Source organism: Arvicola amphibius, chromosome X (genome assembly GCF_903992535.2).
Source record: "Arvicola amphibius chromosome X, mArvAmp1.2, whole genome shotgun sequence".
Classification (NCBI taxonomy): domain Eukaryota; kingdom Metazoa; phylum Chordata; class Mammalia; order Rodentia; family Cricetidae; genus Arvicola; species Arvicola amphibius.
The window spans coordinates 101,453,479-101,478,153 of record NC_052065.1 but is presented as its reverse complement, the minus strand read 5'-3'; the positions used below and the strand labels follow the sequence as shown (position 1 = coordinate 101,478,153).

Genomic DNA, 24,675 nt, shown 5'->3' with positions numbered 1-24,675 from the left:
AATGGAGGAAGATGATTTAGAAATACTAATAATCCATTTCTCAAGCTCCATAATTATTGATATTAACATAATCTAAAATTATTACATAAAAATAAACTTATTTTAAATATATGACTTACACTAATTCAAGAAATATAAGTAAAATGTATCCACTAGCTAGAAGGAAAATCAAATTTTAGCATAGTAGAAAAGTTTAGCTAAAAAACTTAAATTAATATGTTGAAGCATAAAATAAATGACTATATTTTTAAAGGATTCTGTAAAAATTAGAAATTTTACTTTCTAAATGGTAATAGAACACATGGGTGTCTCCAGTTTTAATAGACAAAATACAGATTCCAATTCATAATTACTTATATATTTAATATGTGCCTTTTGGCAAATATGCTCTGAAGATTTAAATATCTACAGAAAGAAAGAGCACAGACGTAAATGTTTCGAAAAGAAATAAATAACAAAATGGAGGAAAAATAAGAATCATTACAAGGGAGTTCAGAGACATCTAGTGGTTGTTAATATACTGGAGATTTTTCCTTGGTAACAGAGTTCATCTTAATGCAAACAGCTTACGTCTTTTCTTGCACTTTGCATCTCCTTCATCCTACTGCCTTAGTTTAATAACTGCGGGAACTAGACCCAATATCAAGCTCCCAACCTTTGAAAAATTAGTAAAATACCACTGAAATATCACAGAATTCAACAAATGTTTCATCACACAAAAGGGCACATATGCTCGAAAATGTGATTTCCTAGAAAATGCAGTTAAGCATTTTTCTTTTACAAACTATTAGTTCTGCTCTAAATTACATCTTTATATGCACGAAAACTTGAGTGGCTAGAAATCTAAATGCACGGCTTTGAAAGAAGTTGTCTACTAAATGTGGACATAGATACCCTGAGCAAGATAGCAAACCAACTCACTGCTGAAGTCTGACGACAGTCAAAATGAAAGAGGATTTTAAAAGCAAGTCTACATTGTTCTTTAACAATCTACTTCAATGATCTGATGAACCCTGTCAAGAAACTGTTCTGTCCCTACATCTAATTGCAGAACAATCTTTCTGTACACTGTGAAGAAGTGTCACTCTGATTGGTTTAATAAAAAGCTAAATGATCAAGAGCTAGGCAGGATTTCCCAGCAGAGGGGATGCTGGAAAGAAGGGAAGACATGCAAGAAGACACAGTAAAGGCAAGAAAGCAAGAAGGACAGTAAGTAGATGCAGTACATGAGCCTCAGGGCAACCACAGGTTAATAGAATGGGTTAAGTTATAAGAGCTAGCTAAAAAAACAAGCCTCAACTATTAAGCGAGCATTCATTATTAATAATAAGTCTCCATGTTGTGATTTGGGAGTTGGTGGCAGGACAACCTCAAAATTCACCTGGTTAGTTTCAAAGGGAAAATGTACCATAAAGTGGTAATCCCTGGGAAACATAGCAAAAACCAGGTGACCAAACTGAGCAATCACAAGCAGCGTTAACTAAGAATTAAGTGAAGGAGAAGACAAGAAGTGTGTACATTTTCAAAATTAAGCAACAAAAGAAATACATACCATGGCAGTTCTAGACTTGATGAACCAGTCAAATCTAAACTGGGGAGCATTCCGTACACACTGTCTTAATTCTTCATACACATTTTCTCTGTCAAAGCCCATTTTGTGTAACATACAGATCAAGAATCTGTCCTCTTCCTCAGTATAGTTCTTTCCTTTACTGGTTCCATACTGAATACGCAACTGATGAAATGGAGCCTTGTATCTTGCAATCTGTAAGTTTCAACAAAATGGCACTTTTGAACTGGATGTGTCATAACAAGTCAAAGCTAAATACTACCGCAAATAAAACAAACTATGAATACACCGAAATAGAATACAGTACTTTGGCATCCAGTGCTTTCTTAATACTGATCCTTCGCTGAATTCTTGCTTCTCCACGTTCAATTTGAGCCATAATTTTCTCAATGTCCTGTAATTCATTGCAGCGTTCCCAAAACACAGCTGAAAAAGAAAGTTATTACTTTAAATTACTATCATTTAAGCAAATGAATCTGAGGAGTTATAGGATAAAGAATTAACAGGCAGGTATGGGGTCATCTGTGTGTATATAATATGATCAATTGTTAAATGCTCTTAAATTATCATTTTATCCAAATGTGATACAAAAGAAACCAAATGCATAAAATGAAACAGAAGCGGGAAGCATAAGCATATAAATGCAAATATAGCCTTCTAGTAAGCAAAACAACAATAAAGTAAATCCGTTACTAGATCATGCCCCTTTTTCCTATGAAGTGGTGATTTCTACAGAAATTGTTGGCTATGTCTGTAATCATTCACTATTCTTATACTTACAGCCACTTAGAGTTTCTTTAAAGATGAGGGGTTTTAACCGGACACATACAGAAGAATATTTAAATCACCAAGCCACCCAATCAAATTTTATGGATGAGCCAAATAATCTGCTGCATTAATAAGTCACATCTTATGACTTCAGGGAAGGCCTAATGACATTATCTACCTCCCCAAATTCTTCATTTTTGGAGCATAACAAGAAAGGTATGTTAGCACTTCATGGTTTGCATAAGCACTTATGTTCATTTATGCATTTCTCTACTTATTCAACACCCACACACGGGCATGTGTTCAAACACACACGTACACGCACTCGCGCGCGCACACACACACACACACATATACACACATGCATGCACACAACATCTTATGTTAAGATACAATTTATTCCTGAATATCCAATTGTGCTCAATTCTTCTCCTACCAGTCAAATAAACCCACGCAAATATCCCCACCCTCTGACATAGCCTCCAATCTGATGAATAACAATTCTGAAGAAAGTTCTCCAGAAAGGCTGATAGTGTATATAGAGCCAGGGTAGAGGCACTTGCCTGGGCTTAAAGGCCCTGAGCTTGCTCCATAGAACTCCAGAAAAGAAGAAAGAAAATTCTTCAGACAACCTCACTGTACATGTCTTTGACACTCATTTCATGGTAGTTGGTTAGTAACAAATTTAAAGGAACATCTGACAAAGAGTATTTTTTCATTGTCATTTGCTTTCATGGTGAAGGGAATCAGACCTAGGACCTTCTACAGTTGAACTAAAACCCCAGCTCAGCATATTTTCCCTTTCTTTTTCCTTCCTTTTCTCTTTCTTTTTCTCTTTCCTCCCTTCTTTAGATCAGTGTAGTGAGCAAAAACTAGAGCCCTAGTCACGCTACCTTAGTCCTTACATTTTTTTTTTTTGGTTTTTCGAGACAGGGTACTCTCACTACACCCCGGCTGGCCTCAAACAAGCAAACTAGGCTGCCCTCAAACTCATGATTCTCCCACCTCAGACTGAAGGCTGGGGCTGCAGGCATGGATCACCAATGCCTGGCTACCTGATGCCTTTTAGAAACACTGTTGTAACCTGCAGCTTGACTCACACCAACGCTGTGTCCCTTTCTACGCTTGCTCTTTACATTCTTTTCATTCGGCTTTCACGAAAATATTTCTCTCCTATCTATTGTCCCCCAAATGCCCTTGAGCTAGGTTTTCAACCCTAAGACAAATATTAGTGTCATGCTAGTGTTCAAAGAAAAAGAAGTTCAGGAGTCCGATGTTATATGAAATAAAGTCCAGACACAATTAACTTCAGAATTTCCTTTTAGATTTCCAGAAGGAAAAAACAGAGTAAGTGTTCTCTAATTACAACGGGTTTTCTTCAAGCACTAACGAGTACTCTAGAGAGATAAAAAGCTATACCTAGTAATGATCAAACTTGTATTTATTTATGTGTTTTGTAATCTCTTTTGCTAATAAACACAGTATTTCAGTAGTTATATCAAATAACTGGGTGGGGGGCAAAGAAACCATACTACATTTTAGCACTGTTGTTGTTTTTTATGGAAAATACTCTTGATTCTAAATAGTTGATATTCAGACTGAACTTGAAAGTTCAGCCTATGTGAAATTTAGCCACACATAGACAACAGATAGATTAAGCGATTTTAATAAGCTTTCTTTTCTGAAGCCTGCATTTAGATACGGTCTGACACAGGAATTAATATTAACGCCACACGCTTCTGTGCAGCTATTCTGATTCTGATTGAGGCTAAAGACACAGCTGAGTAGGAGAGGGAAATGATTCAAGGACCACTGAACAGATTTAGCCAAGAAATCTTTTTAGATCTATTCTAAATTGCCTTAAGTTAATAAGGCCCGCCACTACCTGATTGAATTCCTTGAGGGCAGTTGAGTCTCTAAATGGGCCTGATAAGAACTCTCTACTTCAAGGATGACCTACAATGAGCATTTCAAACCGCTAACCAGAAGCCTCAGAACTAGACCTTAAAAAGACCCAACCTCAGAGAAGTGCGAGAATAAAAAGCTTATGCCGAATTTTTCACTTTGGTTTATGCAGAGCTTCACTTGGCTTCCTTAGTTGCCTCCCAGAGACAGAAGTATACAAATGCAGTCTTATCGTACATCCTTACTTCCGTCTCATTCATAACAACTGCAACGTCTCTGAACAAAGACACAACTAAATTAACAACAAAGAAACGGGCTGGAGAGATGGCTCCGTGGTTAAGAGCACTTGCTGCTCTTCTAGAGGACCCAAGTTTGGTTCCCAGCACCCACATCAGGCAGCTCACAACCACCTTGAACTCCAGCTCCAGGGATTCTTATGTATTCTTCTGTTCATCATAGGAACCTGCACATCCATAGCATACATCCACAGGGGGACACACACACACATACACTTAAAAATAAATCTTATATCAAAGAAATGCATACATTTAAAATAAAATATCATGTTTGAAATGACATACAAACCTGAATACTCCATGACCTCCTCAGGGGATTTGCCCTCTACCTCGCGAGCTATATTATCAATGTCATCTCTCCCATACTTCTCATTTGCTTTAATAAACTGGTTAAAATCCCGCTTAGTCCAGTTTGTGAAACCCTATGGATAAAAAGTTAAGCATCATCAGTAGATGATAAATTAATAAATTCAGTTATTAACCTACTTATATCTGTGGAGTGATGCAAGCAAAGTAGTTTAAAACACTTAGCATCAACCTCTTTATAAAGTTCTTTTCTGTAATGTGGAATCAAAAGCTGAGTTTGGAGTGTTACGAAATTACCGCTCTTCTGTTTTAAAGGAGATGTGCTTTTCAAGTATTTTAAGTTGATTTATAATTCTAGGACATTGCATAGTCTTAATTCCATATTTTCCAGATGCCTACAACATTAAAATACAATTCTGATATAAATTCTAATGTAAATTCTTAAGTTCTAATGTTTCGGTGTCTCAGTGACTTTTTCCCATAGGTCTGTTCCCATGTAAATTGAGGGGGGAGAGGGAGGGAGGGAGGTGCGTGTATTGCATTGAAAGAACACTGAAAGAAAATCCAGAAAGAATCTGGTAAAAATTTTCGTAGTTTTTTAGATTAATCCAAACTACAGTGGATAAGTAGTTTTCTGGTCAAAACTGTATTCAAAAGGACTAGCAAGATGGAACAGCAGTTGAAACTGCACCACAAGCATGACAACCTGAGCTCCATCCCTGTATCTCACTGTGGAAGCAGAGAACTGGCTCTCAAAAGTGGTCCTATGTCCTCTACATACACACCTCAACATACACATGCCTCTCTCCAAAATAATAAAGCGACTTTTCAAAGATTATATTTATAAATAAAATTTCTATCAGCAGCATATTACTTAGGCATCTGGTTTTTTTTAGTAAAATAAGTAAGAACCAGAGTTTCACGTCATTTCACAGTTATTATTCCATCAATGGTAATGTAGCTCACTTGGCAGAGACCTTGCCTAGCATGGGTAAAGCCCTAAGTTCAATTCCCAGCAGCATATAAACCAAATATGGTGGCATATGCCTGTGATTCCAGTGTTCAGGAGATGAACGGGGTGGGGGGAGGATCAGAAGTTCAAGGTCATCCTTTCAAGTACAGAGTGAAGTCAAGGCCATCATGGGAAACATAAAACACTGAAAAACAAGCATTAAATTTGTAACATCAGAAAAAGATGGCTTAAATTCAACTCTTAGGGACAAAAAAACTTGATTATGCCTCTAATTATAAACTCAATTATCTCGATCAAGATTACATATTCACATTATACTGTATATTCAGAATATATTCTAAGCAATGTAGTATTCAAAGGGCACAACTTTATTTTTGTGCTCAGGAAATAAGTTCTGAATTAAAATAAAAGAAAACATGAATATTTAAATGCTTTATTCTGTGGTACTTCTCAAAACTCTGCCAACTGCAATTATCCTTTCAGGCTAAACTTGGTGACTTCCAGGCATTTGTTCAAAAACTTTGAAAGTATTTTGTCAAAATTCATTCAGCAAAATTATATGCTATTAAAAGGAAAAGGACTGCATCCACATATAAATATATAACTCTTATTTTACTTTTATTAACACATATTCCCGGGACACAGTGTGATATTGTAAAGCACATTCTACAACTGGCATATGCGTTACCTCAAGCAACAACCCTTCTTTTGTGTGGGAAATATTCCAAACTATCAGTTACCAATTACACTGGACAACTGCCTACTACCGTACCATGCACATTGTTCCAAAAAGTGTTGAAGAAATAGATTTAGTTGGCTAAGGCAGTGCCACAACTTCACATTTTATTTGGCCAAAACTCATTTCAGAAGGGTGATTTGAAATTTATTAAACCAACAACGACTTGAAAGCTCTAAAGTGGGAGCCTTCCCTATTTAATGTAGAGCCATTAATTACACAGTGATCACATTCCTCATCGTTGTATTCAAGTTCTTTCCTGAGCACTCTTGACTTCTTTTAAAAGGAATTTTTCATAAACAAAAAAATTGGTGTACAGTTCAGAGATTAAAGCAATCAAAGAACTTAATTTTCAGGTATATATTAGAAATTATTATTTATCAAAATTAAAATATGGACTCACTGACCTTATTATAATTGGAAAAATATGTCTCAATTTTAATAATTGTATTTCCCATGTATATGTTACCCCAGGATCTCCAGAAGAGCATGTTCTACTAAGGAAATTTTCTAAAAACTGAAGAGATGTGGTCAAAATATGTGTTTATGGGTATGTCAGATCAAGACAACTGGACCTATACAGTAAAAAGCAGGTATTATTTATACTTTTTTCTATTTGCTGATTAGAAGAAGTCCAGCCACTTAAAATAGTTTACTTGTGTAAGAAGTTTGTCCTTCTCTTCAGTCTCTTGTGGTGTAAGAGGTTCAGCTCCATCGATCTTTTTTTGCTCTTCTCTTTGAGCGATAGCTGGATTAGGGCTCTCAGGATTCCTTGGAACCTAAGATCAAGAGAGAAATGATAAACAAACTGATGAGAAAATAATAATCAAGAACAGTGTACACACATATATCAATCTGGGGAGTCCTTTCAACCGTCAAGAGTGGAAACTCAGAGGCAGATGGCACACAGGCCTCTCTGCATTTCTACCAGTATGGTATTATCCTAATGAAAACCATTCTCCTACTGTATGGTATAATATTTTACGATTACAGTCCATTGGTAAATAGATGCCACCTTGTATTCTAAAAGTCTCATTATGTCATAGAACAAAATAAGTCCTTATACTATGGCATTATGTAGAATAAGCACACAATTTGGCATTTAAAAAGTCTAAAGCCCCCTGTTAGTAAACAGCAGGGTAGGCAAAACTGCACCTAAAGACAATATCCAATGTTCTGGTCATCTTACGGTGTGAAAACAATAGAGTTCCTTTATTCGCTGCTGTAGGTTGTAACAGCAGAGTATTTGATATAAAACGGCTAATCTAGAAGACTGGCAAGATAAAGAAAGATACAAAGAAATAGAGAAGTTAAGAAGTGTATGTAGAGGGAGTGTATAGTAGAGTACACAAACAGCTGTGATGGAATCATCATCCGTGGGAGAAAACTTGTACACTGGCAGTGGCCAGCAGAAAGAACAATGGTACAGGACTGTAAAAGCACTGAAAACTGATAAGAAAGCATGAAGTGGCACCACTGAGGACAGGAGACCCTCAGATCTTCCACAGATCTATGAGGAAGCCAGCAGTCGTGTACATCTCGAAACGGTAGCTCGGAAGGCTCCGGGGTATCATGGTGCGCACACAATCCACTGTGGTTCGGCAGCATTGGACAGCATTCTTTGTAGGGAAGGACAAATCTGGGTTCCAGCCTTGAAGTCTTCTAGCACCACTACAAACATCTGAAGCCATGCCACAGCTCAGTGATTTAAGAGAGCAGGTACAGAACATATGGAGTGTATTTTATAGCGTTCCACTAAACGTGAAAATGAGAGGCTTGGCCGTAAGTCTTCCACTGTTTGGAATGCACCCATAATATAAATGACTCATTCCCTAGAAATGTCAAATAGAAATACCACAATAAAATTATAACATTTATAAGAGGATATTTTTCTCATTGTTATACCTATTTCCAGGCATGGTGGTACACACCTTTAATTCTAGCACTCAGGAGGCAGAGGCAGGTGGACCATTGTGAATTCAAGGCCAGCCTGGTTTACAAAGAGAGTTCCAGGAAAGCCAGGGCTGTTACACACAGGAACCCTTTCTCTTCTCAGAAAAAAAATGCATTGTTATAACTTAAAGGTGAGCATTTTAAAAGTATTGTATCCAATAGTTCTTCAGATAAAAACTTACCAAATATATATTTAAAAAGAAATGTTGTATATTAATAAGCAGATTCATTTGTAACCATCAGTATCAGATAACCAAATCAGAATATATTGAGTAAGTGTCCATTGTACTCTTAGTACTAAAATAAGTAGGGACTGGTTACTGGACACAGTCCTTGCCTATAGAAATTCCCAAACCAGGTCTCTGATTTTGACCTTTATTTAAGCATCCTAGTTTCACCAGGTATGATGGCACACAACTGTCATCTTAGCACTCGGAGGCCAAAGGAGGAGGGTTTCAATTTTGAGGCCAGCTTGGGTCTGCCTTGTAAGTCCAAGGAGAGCTGCGTTACACAAGAGCTTCTCATTAAACGAGAAAGGAAAGACTGTGTTAGTACGCATCCTCTTATCTTACCAGCTGGGAGGCTGAGGCAGGAGAATGGCTCACGAATCAGACAGACAGACAGACAGACAGACAGACAGAGGAGAGACAGAGGCAGGGAAGGGGAAAGTAAAAGAGAGAGAGCAGTTGCAGGAAGGGAAGAGGAGAGAAAAGCAGAGTAGGAAGGGGCATAAAGGGAAAGGAGATGAAATGAAAGACTGGGCAGTGATCAAACCCTATAAATAAATAAAGTTCTGAGGCGATGGGAGGCAATGACTTTTCTAAACTGAAGCAGTATAAGCAAAGACATAAGGTCAGAAATGCAGTGGGATACACAGGAGTTATATTAGGTACGGGGTATGCTGAGAGGGAGGACACTTACCTAGAATGCATAAAAGCTTGGGTTCTACCGCAAGCACTGGGGGAAAAACTGTTAGGACTAATATTGAGAAAAGGACCAAAAATCAAAACCAGGTAGCCAGATTCAGAGGGTCCCAAACTTCATAGAAGACTTCAGATCAAGGAAATAAAGTACCAAAATGCAGTATTTTCAATGTAATCCTTCCAGGAGATGGAGTAAAGTAAAGCAGCTACCAGAGGCAGGGGACTTTCTGAGCCACCATAACTTGGAAATGAATGTGGTGACAAAAGAAATACAAAAGCATAAACTAAGACTGAAATGGAGGGGCTGGTGGGATGGCAGTCTCATTCGAAATGGCTCAGCAGATAAAGGCACTTGCCAAACGGCCTGCCTTCCAACTGGGTTCAATCCCTGTAACTCAGATAGGGAAGAAAAGAACTGATTACAGCAAGTTGTCCTCTGAGCTCCATAGGCACATTGTAGTGTTCTCTCTCGTTTCTTGTTCTCTCTCTCTCTCATTCTCTCTCTCTCTCTCTCTCTCTCTCTCTCTCTCTCTCTCTCTCTCTCTCTCTCTCTCTCTCTCTCTCTCTCTCTCTCTCTGTCATTCTCTCTCTCCTTCTCCCTCTTCTTCAAGATAAATAAATGAATGAAAAAGGAGCTAGATTCCATGAGACAGTGAAAAACTTCTACTGCTTAGAAGTACAGTGAGATTTCCTAGAAATATGGACTGCAAAATTAAACGTGGCAGCACAAAAACATGAGAGCAGTCGCCTGAAATCAGCTCCCCACAGTTTAACAGGCAGCCCAAAATGACATATTACCAAAGCTCACAAAGTGTATGGAACTTGATCCATTTGTCAAATGTTTACGTTTGTCCCTAAAGAAATCTTTTTTGGAGATAGCTGTTGGAATGTCCTAAAGCTTTCTTCAGCTTCAAATATGACAAAGCTCTTTTGCTCATGCTCCTACATCGACCGCAACTTCCAGGTAACCTGGACCTTTTATTCTGCAGTTAAAATTTCAACTGTCACCCTCTTCCAATGAGAAAACTTTGGTGAACAAGTATATTAAGTATCAGCTCTCTTCATTTTAAAGAGTAATAACACCTCTGAAGATATCTCACAGCAAGGTCCAAGCTTCCATAAGGAAGAATTGACTCTGCTGGCCACAAAGTGGTTACAGAAAAGCAAATAAATGCTTCTCCCAGCCCCAAGTGAAACAAAATCTTTTTCACTAAAAGCCCTACCACCTACACTTCTGCTGTGGTCTTGGTGTACTGAATATGGAAGGAGAGACAACTAGAAAATTAAAAAGCTAATAGCTGATAATAAGCAGGATCTCACAAACATGCATTACCAACTGTTTCAGAACTAGTGAGACGATACCAGGCATGGTAGTGCATACCTTTAATCCCAGGACTCAAGAGCAAAGGCAGACAGAGCTCTGTGAGTTTGAGGCTAGTGTGATTTACACAGAGAATTCCAGACCAGCTAGCATAGCACAGTGCAACCCTGTCTCAAAACAAAAACACAAACTAGTGAATCCCTTACTAGCCCTCTCCTCAATTACTGTAGACTAAGACTTTGGAGACTCAAAATAGATAAATCATATCCATTAGCTGCAGTGTGCTCAGCTATAGACAATACCCATTTCCTCTTAGCCCATAATCTAACCTGCAGTGGCCAAGGGGAACTATGAATGCAGTCCAACACAAAACTATAAACTTATTTAAAACACAGATTTTTGTTATGTTTTAGAACTCAATTGTATGGGTCTTGAGAGTGAACTTTGTAGATGGCAATCATGCGGCAATGTCAAAATATTGGACACCCTTGAATGATTATTAATTTAAATAGAAAAGGGGGAAGCAGTTGCATTTTCTGAGAACCTGTGTGTAGAAAACCTGAGTGAGGTAACCCAGAACCAGAAAGGTAAACACGGTATGTACTCACTCATAAGTGGATAGTAGACATAAAGCAAAGGATAACCAGCCTACAGTCTACAGCCCCAAAGAGACTAGGTAACAGGGAGAACACTAACAGAGACATAGATGGATCCCCCTGGTAGGGGAATTAGGCAAGATCTCCTAAGGAAATTGAGAGTAGGGAGGGGGAGGAGGGAAGAAGGGGAGGGGGAGGGGAGAAGAGGAGGGAGGAAGAGAACATGAGAGACTGGGATGGTCGAGATGGGGAAAGACAGAGAGGGAGACTAAAAGAGGTATCTTGGTTGAGGGAGCCATTATGAGCCTAGCAAGAAACCTGGAACTAGGGAAACTCTCAGGAATCCACAACAATGACCCCAGCTAAGACCCTAAGCAATAGTGGAAAGGGTACCTGAACCGGCCTTCCCTGTAATCAAATTGGTGACTACCTTAATTGTCATCATAGAACCTTCATCCAGCAACTGATGGAAGCAGATGCAGAGATTCACAGTGGAGCACTGGGCTGAACTCCCAAAATCCAGTCAAAGATAGGAAGGAACGATAATATGAGCAAAGGGATCATGACCATAATGATGATACCCACAGAAACAGCTGACCTGAGTTAGTGAGAGCTCACTGACTCTGGACTGATAGTTGAGGAATCTGCATAAGACCAACCCTCTGAATATGGGGGACAGTTGTGTGACTTGGGCAGTCGTGGGGCCACTGGCAGTGGGACTAGAATTTATCCCTAGTGTGTGAACTGGCATTTTGGGGCCCATTCTTTTTGAAGGGATACATTGCTCAAACTAGATGTAGGTGGTGGGGCTTAGTTCTGCCTCAAAGTGATGTGTCAGACTTTGTTGACTCCATGGGAAGCCTTACCCTCTCTAAGGAGTGGAAAGAGGATGGAGTAGGGAGAAGGTGGAGGGAGTGGGAGGAAGGAAGAAAGTGGGAACTGGGATAGATATGTAAAATGAGAAAAGACTTTCTAAAAAAAATAAATTGAATAAAAAATATGCAGCAAGTATTCTCAGTTTAAATACAAAAAAAGAAAGAAAGCGGGGGCAGGCTCCCACTCTCTCATGTAGTGGTAGAAGATTGGATTGCTGCTTTCATTCAATCCAGGGCAGAACAGAAAACCATGGCAGCTCTCTACTTTGTTATTATTCATGAGTGTTTACTAATAATTCTTTGATATCCTTTTATTCGGGCTCTTGGGGATTCATATACTTCCACTACACAATATCCTAGGTATTTCATGAGAAGATGCACCATATAAAGCTATGGTTTTTGTTTGTTTGGTTGGGTTTTCGACACAGGGTTTCTCTGTGTAGCGTTGGTGCCTGTACTGGAACTTGATCTGTAAACCAGGCTGACCTCAAACTCACAGAGATCCGCCTGCCTCTGCCACCCAAGTGCTGGGGTTAAAGGCATGCACCACCACTGCTGGCCAAAAATCTTGGGGTTTTTGGGGGGGTGGGGGGTAAGACAGGGTTTCTGACTGACTGTCCTGGAACTCGCTGTGTAGACCAGCTGGCCTCAAACTCATGGAGATCTACCTGCCTCTACCTCTGTAGTGTAGGGATTAAAGGCGTGTGCCACCACTGCCAAGCCTTTTTTTAAATGTATTCATTGTGTATTCAGTGTTCTATCTGCATTTTGCCTGCACACCAGAAGAGGGCATCAGATCTCATCATAGATGGTTATAAGCCACCATGTGGTTTCTGGGAATTAAACTCAGGACTTCTGGAAGAGCAATCAGTGCTCTTAACCTCTGAGCCATTTCTCCAGCCCGATCCTTTAGGTCTGCAGATGATTAACGTGCCATGCTGATCTGTCTGTACTCTGAACTCAAACATGAGACCCTCCCAATTAGATAGATAATCCACCTTAGCTCAAGCCCATAGTTCTTAGGAAATAGTGGAAGAAACAAAGTTCAGAAAGAGCCAACATCCAGAATGTGGTATTTGCCTGCCAAATCCTCTGCTAGGAATTCCGAATAAGACTCACAGCAAATCTTTAGAAAGTGTGGTGGCACTTTGTACTGAAGAGAGCACAAAGGTAGGAACAGAGCGGCAGGAAAAAGGCTCTCTTGCCATCACCAACACCATGCCTGCCACACTTATGGTCCATATTGTCAGCACCATTTTTTATTTTCATATTTCAACAGTTTTCTGGGATATTTTCCTAATAAATGCACTGTTCCTCATTTAATATCCAAAATAATAATTTGAAAATATAAATCAAGAACTGGAGAGATGGCTGGGTGGTTAGGAGCACTGACTGCTCTCCCAGAGGACCCGGGTTCAATTTCCAGCACCCACAAGGCAGCTCATAAGTGGTTTGTAAATCCAGTTCCAGGCAATATGACACCTTCACACCATTGCCCATAAAATAAAGTTAAATATATCAGAAAATATAAATCACGGGTCAATGAGATTGTTAGTGTGTAAAGGTGCTTGCCCTAGAAGTCTGACAATGTAAGTTCAGTTCTTGGATGCCACATGATAAAAGAAGAGAACCAACTCCAGAAAGCCATGTCTGACTTCTTCCTGTGGGCATAAACATGCACAGGAACACACACAAAGTAAAATTTAAATAATTCTGCAAAATGTAAATCTGTTCATCCTTTACCACTTATAAGGCCTACAACTCTGAGAAAAGTTCTTCATTTGTAAAATAAAGACATAGTTCCTCCAATGAGGATGCCCATCTAATATTTATACAGAACTTGGAACATCATGAAACACAAGGAATGCTTAGATTTGTATCATTTTGTCACCCTCCCACATCCCTGTTTTAAAGGCATCTTAGTGGGGTCCTTTACTCCAAAGCTAAATTTCAGCCTCTTTGTGAGCAATACATATCTCATGCTCCACCTCTAGAAAAGTGCCTCCTCTTTCCCACAAAAAAACATGGCGTCTCAATGAAAATATACAGGCTCACTCCTACATCTAGTAGATCTCAGCTTAAGTGACAGCTCTTGGAGAGCACTGCCTTCATCTTCCAGACTGTTTTGTACACCAATTATACTTCCTGGCAGCACCCTTTGTGAGCACAAATAATACCACTGCGTTGTGGTGTCTAATGTATGCCTCTCACATTATAATCTAAATTCTCAGAGTCTTGTCATTTTCTTTACTATCATTATCATTAGTTGTTGTTATCATTATTATTGCTATTACTATTATTACAATGATTTTACCACTTGAATACATAGATGAGCTTAGGGTAGAGGCTATGGATTAATTATATTTCCAATGGACAGTGATGGTACTCATAGTATCATGTTAAGGGATGAATTGTGTCTATCAGAATCAGATGGAATTTAGTGCCCTTATCTTTTCCGTTCCCCTCAAGATGTCTACCAACAACAACTATTTCCTTAGTTAAATAGAAATGATCTTCAGGAAGATTAGGAGTAAGTCTCTTAGACTGATGGAGTCCAAAGATTTTATTACCCATCACAACAGGCACTGTGTGACACCATGTGAGCCTCTAAAGACCATTCTGAGTCGAAGGAGTCAGGCCCTTCTCCATCAGTTTGCAAATGTGCTGCACGGGCAGATGTCAGTTTCATTCAGCAGGGGCACCACAGCAAAGGGACAGTTAACAAGAACAGGCCTGTTCCAGGAGCATGTCTGTGTCCCATCATGGAAGGAGTCCAGCAGCCAAGTTTATTTATCGCTTTCTCCCGAGTGACTATCACCGCATCTAACACAAAGCAGTGCTCAGTGAACAGGTACTAAACAGTCAGTCCCCCTTTTACTCTTCTTTCTCTGACGCTTTCTGGGAGGTGAGGGAAATTAAACAGTAAAGTGCACGAATGCAAACTCCATAGCATCTTTCCTCTTCCTACTCATTCTCTCACCCCTCCTCTTATACCTCCTCCCTCTTCCTCTCTTCCCTTGCAGCTGCCCATTCATTACCCTGTCTTCTAAGGCTTCTTCCCTCTTCTACATTCTTCCAGCTGGCCACTAGCCAAACAATCATTCTGAGACCCGACTCTAAACTGCCTGTAATGAAAGGCACTGTTTACATTCTAACTGAGCCTGTGGCCCGAATGTGATGGGCACTGGAATTCTCACAGGGAACTCACACTATCTCCAAAGAAGGAAAATAAACAGTTCCACCATCCGAGATGATCTTTTATTGCTGCTACTTGACTACCACTTGGCCCGCCTCCCAAATGACATGTCACACCACTAATAAACACAGTCCTTATTTAGGACTGCAGAAACAAACAGGGTTATATCACATGCAGAAACAGCCGAGACTATCTGGATAGAGCACAGTATTTAAGAGCACAGTATTTAAAGTCTAATAAGTGGGTTTGAGACAGCAGGGCAACCTCATTATCTACATGACCTTGCACAAAGTAACTGAACCTTGCTGAACTCCAGTTCCCTACCAATTACAAGCAGACAATCAAACCCATATAATGAGGTTGTTAGGATCAAATGAAATATATGTTAAAGCATTATATAAATTATAAAATATCCTACGCTACTGTTTCATTTAGTATTCAAAATCTAACAGTCAATAAAAGAAGCTGAAAATAATGTTCTGTGACCAAGAACAATTATAAACCTCAATAAAGTGCTTTATGTCTTTTTATCTCGCTAAGTTAACTATTTAATAACTCTTGCATTTTTCATTTTTTCTACACTGTGTTCACTTTCGTTGCAAGTGGTCTTATGCATAACCTGAGCACTCAGACACAGCTACTTTATTCTGCTGCACTTTCCTAAAAATGATTCTTTCTAGTCTTGATTATTATGTCCAAATCTAACCACATTTCTCTAACGATATTTTAACTAGCCCATGTAATATAAATGAATTATCATAAATACAGAGTTTCTCTAGGTACATTCTAGCTACTAATCAAAATACTTGATCAAAGTTTCAACTCCAGTAAAGGTGCAACAAAATAAATTTTGAAACATAACTTCCAATTCTTAGAACAAAAAATTTCATAAGATTACAATTCTGCTGATACTTTTCTAATTTTCTTTATGTTAGTGATTCTTATACCTTTAGTAAGTCATCTCCATTGACTAAGAAGCCAGTTTTCACATACAGAATTAACCTTGTATTCTTAATTTCTTAATAATGTAGATGCAATATTACAACCTCTAAATTTTAATTACTAAAATTTGTATTCACAGATGAAAAAAATTTGAATTCCAAATATAATTTTATTTTAAAATCATATAACTAATTATCATATGTTTTGATATCTTTAACATCTAAGTGACCATTAACCACCAAGACTTTTATTAACCTATGAGAAATAAGCACAAAAATACTGTTTCTTAATTCTACTACAAAAAATTATTTTAAAATCATATCATATATTAAAATTTATTTCTAACTACATACTTGTTTTTTCTACATGTTCTTTGACAATCTGAACACAAAATCTATTGAAATAACATTATTACAGGTGTTAATGTTTTGAAATATTGGAAACCAATTGATTTCATTGGGGATCCTTTTGAGCGACTCAATAGTTTAATCATTACTACTAGCTTAAAAATTGTTATATGTTCTTATATTCTTTAATATTAGCTAGAGTACATAGTCTATTTTAACTAGTGTTTACTGTATGGTTATATTTTAGTAACTATGATTTGGCAATAATATAAAAATATTGGAATAACAAACCATGTTATAAGAGCATTCTACAATAGCACATAAAATATTGAGACTAGAAGAGATGATTCAGTAGTTGGGAGAATTTGATGCTATTCCAGTGGACCCAGGTTGAGTCCCTAACACCAACATGGTGCCTCACAATCACCTGTAACTTAATTTCTAGGGGATCTAACATCCTCTTCTGGCCTTTAAGAACACCAGGCACTCACATGGGGCACATACATACATGCAGGGAAAAAATTCATACAAATAAAATAAAACAAAACAATTTTTTAAAGATTATATCACATTAATTTGAAAAAATTACCTTATAACCGATAGTCTTTCGATAATAAAGAATTTCCTTTTCCAGGAGCTCAAATAAACGTGGTGGAAAAAATTGAAAATCCTGAACATTTGGCTGTTTTGGAGGTCGAGGAGCCTATGAGGAAAAACTATGTTACATGCATATATACATACTTGTTTTCATGAAGCACAAAGCTGATATAAGTAACTCTAGTGATTTTTACATATGGAAAAATAAATACAACAGAATCCATTCATATGGCTGGCCCATAGCAAGTGCTGACTGTATTGTTATATTTTAGGCAATAATATGAGAAGATTTGAATCACAAACCAGATGTAAGAGACTTCTGCAACAGCATATAGAAACTGGCCCTGTACAGTTTTACCTTGGGGATCTTTGGCTCGCTGACACGCAAAGCCTCTCTAAAGTAGGCATCCACTGCATAGTTGGCTTTGCGTTCTCGTTTAGGAGGTTCAATCCACTCCACCATACCAAGCTACACACAAGCAAGAACAAGAGGTTCAGTTACTCCAAATAATTTTCTCAGTACCACATGCAACAAGGCAGTGATTATAAGCAATTAGAACTTGGTTCATAAATTCTACTTCTACCTGCAAAGTTCTGTAACATTGCTATAAATCAAGTTTAGGAGCAAAGGGGTTTTTTGCATTTTTGGAAATAATTTTAGGATTAGTTCCTCCTAAATTGAGAATAATTTGCATGATCTGGTTAGTATCTGATGTCAATTTAAGTAAATAAAGAGGAATTCTCATAAAAGAAAGAGTATTGATTCTGGTAACTTTAAACATATAATAGGTCAGGGGAGTAAATGACAAGAAGCACCATGACAGGCACATCTCCTTCAAAACAAAAGCGAAAAATGTTTGAAGGGAACTTTCTGGAAAAGCAAGCTGTAGAGGAGTGAGCAAAAGTCACTAGAATCAGCAAGATTCAGATTTGAATCTGAATCGTACCATTTCACTGGTCAGACATCTTTGAGGATTATTTCTGTTTTCTGTAAAATGAGAACAATTAATACTTACCTTGAAGATTAAATATGACCACAAAGGATCTGAGACTCTAGCTCAGTAGAACCCTGTATGATTGATTAACTTGTGCAAGGCCTTGGGTTAGAGCTGCAACATCACACACAATAACATATCTGAAAGCAGTAGCTAACTAGCCAACAGTTAATGTTAAGGTATTACTATTACACATGGAGACTAGGGTTACCATTGACTTGTCTCATTGCAAAACTTACCCCATTATCAGCTAGGGAATGAGTTTTAATATTCAACAAACAAAATTGACAATATAAAGTTTTAGACTCCAAGGAAAAATTTTCTTATTTCTCTGTTTTCTCTGTTTCACAGTGTTTCTCCATTTTACTAGTGACTTTAAATGAGCCATGGGTGCCTTTAAAAAACTATTAATCTACCATTAATGGTCCCAATATCTTATCTTATCTTAAGGTTGATTTCAATATTTCATCATAGGCAAAGAGTGGATGGAAAGGCTGTATTGTAGCTCAGTAGTAGCGCAAATGCTAAGCATGCACAAGACCCTTGGCTCAATCCCCACAATCACTTAGGTAAAACATGGATAATAAAGTAAGATAATGAGGGTGGTTAGAGATCTACAAGTTCTCACTGTGTCTAGAGAAATAAATCCCAATGTTAAGGCTCATAGGTCAAAATCTATACAATAGCAAAGAATAGTTTTTGTTGTTGTTGTTGATTCATAAGATTCAAACCAATGTGCAAAGTTACAAGAAACAATACCATCATTACGCAATCTAAGTCCACAGGGCTGGTGGTGTAGCTCAGCAGTAGACTGTTTGCCTAGAATACACAAGGGCAAGATAGCAAACAGTAAAAGGAATTACCCGGAGAGAGGTAGGATCCCCAGCACTTCAGAATTCAAACACAGGCTATCTATCATCTGTTGCAGATGTTGTAAATGAGATTTCTTTTCAAATCACATTTATTTATTTGTGTGTGCATATGTGTGTATGTGTGCATGCATGTTCATGCCATGTCGCACCTGGGAAGATCAGAGAACAACTTTTAGGAGTCGGTTCTCTCCACCATACGGATTCCAAGGATTGAACTCAGGCTGTCAGGCTTGGTGGCAAGCACCTTTCACTGAGTCATCTTGCTCACCCTATAAAGTGAGATTCCTTCATTACAAGAAAGCTTAGAGGAAATGACCTTTAATGCCTTCTAATTCTTAGAAGTTAAAAGAAATTAAAATGGGATGCTTAAATAAAATAAATATCCACATCTAGGGCTACAGATGTACATCAGAGGTAGAGAACTGGTCTAGAATGTAAGAAGCCCAGGGTTTAATACCAAACAAAGAAAGGAAAGAACAGTAGGAGAGAGGGAGGAAGGGAAGAAATAAAGGAGGAAGATGAATTATGGTTCTTATACCAAAATAAGTGTGTGAGGTGACAGTATTTGGGGGAAAAAGAAAGATTTCATAAATAGTTCAGAAGGTGGCAACAGAGGATTCCCCCAGAGGAAACTGGCCTAGGCTAGTACAATCAGTAAACTCTGGGTTCAAGTGAGAAACTCTGCCTCAGTATACAAGGCAGACAACTATCAAGGAAGACATTAGATATCAACCTCTGGCCTCCATACACATGTAAGCATACATGTGCACCCACATTAATGTGAACATACATACACACATATACACACTCACAAAAAAGATTTTATAAATAACATATAATTTAATCTTTCTAAATTGAAGTAAAATGTATACTTGAAATTAATTTCTAAAAGTAATGTATTTGGTCATCCAATCTGTATATGTCTGAAAGTGTAGATGTTGAAATTTGAAATAAGTGTTAAAGGTCAATTCTTGAACTTTCAAAAACAGAATTAATTATACTGAATTGGCTTGTTTTAGACAAAAGCATATTAATACTAACTTATTCAAGTTAATTTATCAAGGATTAATGTCAGCTACAATGACTAAATTTACTAGGCATGGTAGTAAAATAATGTAACTGATTCAATAAATCACATGTGAAAATCTAACTTAACATATAATGTCTAAGATTTATAAACAATATACTATCAGATTTTAAATTCTCTTCAGATACAATATGAGCTTAATTTATGACCCTATGTAGAAAACATGAATGCATAGAAATAAAATATAATCTCAACTGAGAACTCAAATCTGATTTTAGATATTACTGTTAATAGTAGACATTCAATTAGCAGAATCATTATAATCATTAAAATATATATTATCTGTAAATTATCATGTTTTCTAGAAATCGAAGCATGGGGCAGCCTATTACATTACACATACACAAGTATTTTACTAACACTAATCTTACTTTAACTGAATGGGGTTAGGGATGTAATTCAGTAGTATAGGATGTGCTGAACATGAGGAAGTCCCAACACTGAAAAAAAGGAAGTTCCAATGCTATTTAGTTTCTATTAATATTTTTCCACTTTACAAAAGATTCTTAGTACCAATAACCCATAGGGATAATTGGAGAGTAAATAAAATTCATATCATATAATTAGATCTAAAAAACATATTAGGCAGACAATTTCTACCCTGTACAGAAAGACCATCACCTCAATCTAAGCAGGATAAAACACAAAGCGTCCAAGACTGCAAAATAAAACAGACAAATATAAGTCAAGGAACAAAACCTATCAGAGGCGAATGATGGCAAGAAAGTATTGTCAGTATAGTGGGTGTGATGGAATTTAAAATGATTCAGCTCTCAGTTTGCAGTAAAATCAAAATCTAAAAAGTGTTCCTCTTTAATGAAACAGTATTCCTATCAATTCAAAAATATGTTTTATGGAACAATTTGAGCAATAATAATAATAATCAAACTGTATTGTAAGTCAAAAGTAAATAGACATGAATCTATAGCAATTTAAATAAATGAGGACATAAATAATAACAGAGTAGGGGTAGCTTCCTCTTACATAAATTCCCAAGTAGGAATTATAGATGAAATGGGGAAATGGCCCTCAGGTAAACATCATAACAATAACTCCCCCTACAGATGCTAAGATCATCACATACAAGTTTGAAAATATTCTTCCCAAGACAGTTAAGTACAAAAGTAAAAATACTAAATTCATAAGAGAGAAATTTGGCAGATGCCATCCACTAAGTGAAAAAGGTTAACATCACCCATAAAAGATTGGTTAAGATCATTGATGGTCTGATAATATGTTCAGGACACAACATCCCTTCTGGGATATTCTTGCCAAAAATGCATAATCTCAGTAAAATTCTTAAAAACTGTCCAAACAAACACAAAGCAAGAGACAAGCTACGAATAACTGATGAGTGTTTTTCCAAAGTGTCCAGGTCATGAAAGAAAAAACCTGGAGAACTAACACAGACTAGGAGAGACAAAGAACATACACAGCAAAAAAAAGTAATGTGAAATAAAAAAAATGAAAACTAAGCTACAAATGGGGAGAAAATATTAGTAAGAGACAAAATTGATCAGACCATTATCAAAAACAAAATATCCAAATATTGGCGATACAAGAACAAACAAAACAATTCAGTTGAAAAAATAAACTGGACAAGACTTTAAACAAAGACGACAAAGAGATAGTAGTTAAGGATGTGGAAAATATGTTCAACATGTCACCAAGATATTTCAGATTAAAATAAGAAGAAAATCCTCTACACCTGCTAGAAATAGAGAAGGGAACAGTAGAGAACAAGGGATTTGAGGGGAGAAGTGGGAAAATGGAGGGATTTCTAGGGAGTCAGAGGGTGGTTAATACAGAAGGAGGGAGGAGGGTAAAATAACAGTAAGGGGATCAGAAAATGTCATAAAGAATCATACATCAACTATCTATCTAAAAATACCTCTAATACATGTTACATCTGTTTATAAACATACATGCATAGCTTAAATGAAATCTTCCCATCTCAGTTGGCAATGTTCCCCCAAAGAGGCATAGGCTATCTAATAAAATCCCCAACATCAATCATGAGAATCCTTCTTTTGAGTTGTTGGTCAGAAGAGCCCAAGAGACTCCCAAAATATTGCAGGGTATTGCTATTAACCTTGTTGCCCCCGAGAAGTGAAAGGTAAGTCCCTATTGCTGAAGATACCTTGCACTTCAGACACAAAGCCCAGAGATTTCTGAGTTGGAATTGATTTAAATGCCTCCTCCCTGAGGAGGAGCTTTCATGGTACCAAAAGGTGCCATGCAAACGTCCAAAGGAGGGAAGCAACCAACATTGCTACTCAGCTATGACATCTGTGAACCACAATGATGACCAGCATGGTGCAATAACCCTAAGAGTGTGGCAGTGGTATGCATACCTTGGCAGGAACCAACTGTTCTTTACTTGGACTTAAGACTCACTCAAACATGTCTGGTATTAGAAAGTTAGCCAACTACCTAGGGCTAGAGAAGCTATTGATCTTTGCAGAGACCCAAAACCACCACTTTACTAAAGCGGCATAAGTCCCAACTGTATTCTGAATATTTATTCTTATACCCACAGATAAAAGTATAGGTATCTGTCAAGAGTCGTGCAGCCTAGTCTCAGTTCAGCATGAACTAAGACTAACCACTAACCGTCCAGTGGGTTTCCTCAGGGCAAAGCACCCATGGAAATGGATTCTCAGTTGGCAAGGACCAGTAGACCACGGAACAGCGGAGAAATTTGCAAACTTCATGCTGCTTGCAGGCTCTTTTCTCTCTCACTATGTTGTTGATTCTTTGGGCAGTTTTTAGCTGTACTTTCTCAATCATTCACGCAACAGCTGTAATTTTTCCTAGAAAGTCTCTACTTTCTCAGTTGTTTTTCCCTAAGATTCAGCTGGAAGCTAAAGCTCCTCAAATTTCTTATCTGGGATTACTAAGCACAACTCCTAATCCTGGAAACTTTTCTGATTTGGTTGAGATAGTTAGGTATAGATGAGAAAACACCACTTGAAACATTAACCATGTCTCAGTCCTGGAAAGGAGAATAAGGCACGCACACACAGAATAGAAAAAAGGCCTCAGGAATACACATAGTGGCAACGGTTGAGAGTAAGTTTCCTGGACACAAAGCACATAAAATTAATGATAAGATCTAGTATGATTCAATGGGAAAATACATTATAAAATATGGGATAGAGAGATCCTTCTTTACCATACATAGGAGCGTAAATCGTTGGAAGAAGTATAGTGGGATGGAAGAAGAAGAAGAGTACCTTATCAAAATCTGCCTTTTACAGAGAAATTGAGACATGGGACCCTCTTATAGAACAAGAACCTGTATAAAAATGTATCTTACAGATATAAAAAGAATTGTTTGTATTTGAATATTGTTGTTCTTAAAGCACTATACCCATGTCTATTACTTTTTAACTTTGTAACCACAAGTAGCAGCCAGCTGACATAAGAGCTACAAGAGCCGGGTGTGTCTGGTTCCTATTTAGCCAAGTTTACAAAAATGCTACACCCTGTGTCTAGAATAAGGTTATGTAGGAGGTGAGAAAGTGTGTTTGGGAAGCATAAATGGGAACGATGGGAGCTTTTATAATGATTGCAATATATTTCTTCAAAGTAAAAAAAAAATAGGAGCCAATAATGAAACTGTTCATGTAAGCCTGGTAGGAAAAAAAAAACTCTGTTAAAGTATAAACATATATGGCTCAAGCTTTTCGGGGTCACTTGAATGTAATCCACCTGGTAGTCAGACTTTTTCCTTGAGCTGACACCCCTTCCCTGTCTCAGGACCTGAACCGGAGCTGAGGCTGGACCCCAAAAGCTATCATCCTGCATCAAGGAAATATCTCTTTGCAACAGACATAGACCATCATAGAAAACCACAACCAACCAAATCGATAAGTCGTGGAGCCTAGTTTCAACTGATAGATGTACAGCACAACGCGTGCACTGAGGCTCAAGGAGTATTTCAGAAGAGGGAGAGAAAAGATTCTAAGAGCCAGAGGGGCAGAAAGTGTGCTGTGAAATTGTGTCTCCTAGAAATGTCAGGAAAAACCTCCATCAATGACGTTTCACTACCATGATTGCCTAAATACAAGCTGAACAATGGTGACGTCATTGCATAGTAATGCAGGCCAGGGGAAAGCTCAAGTGAGCTAAACCCTACACAAAGAACTACAAGCAACTAAGGAATGCTGACAGCAGGAGAAACAGCCTTGCCCAGGCACCTGGGTTGATTATCCAACACCAAATGGTCAGCCCTGAAAGCATACATACAAGTTACATTAGATAGACTGAGCAGATTGTATTTATATGTTTAAGAAATTAATTTTAAAGAGAGCAAGGAGGAGCATATTGGGAGTAGAAAGAGGAAAAATGATGTAAATATAATTCCAAAATTTTTTAAAGTAAAAATGCAAATTAAAATAAGTCACTATGCACC

At 37.7% G+C, this 24,675-nt stretch overlaps 1 protein-coding gene across 3 annotated transcripts in view; it reads right to left on the bottom strand.

The window, feature by feature from the left end:
- Positions 1-24,675, bottom strand: part of Smarca1 (SWI/SNF related, matrix associated, actin dependent regulator of chromatin, subfamily a, member 1) — a 72,883-nt gene that overhangs the window by 11,249 nt on the left and 36,959 nt on the right. For all 3 annotated transcript variants that reach the window (XM_038316601.1, XM_038316600.1, XM_038316602.1), the window contains 6 exons: positions 17,663-17,773; positions 17,297-17,410; positions 7,211-7,333; positions 4,829-4,961; positions 1,878-1,996; positions 1,553-1,765 (listed from right to left, as the gene is read on the bottom strand). In XM_038316601.1, coding sequence (XP_038172529.1) covers positions 1,553-1,765; positions 1,878-1,996; positions 4,829-4,961; positions 7,211-7,333; positions 17,297-17,410; positions 17,663-17,773 — 813 coding nt within the window. The remainder of the gene's footprint in view (positions 1-1,552; positions 1,766-1,877; positions 1,997-4,828; positions 4,962-7,210; positions 7,334-17,296; positions 17,411-17,662; positions 17,774-24,675) is intronic.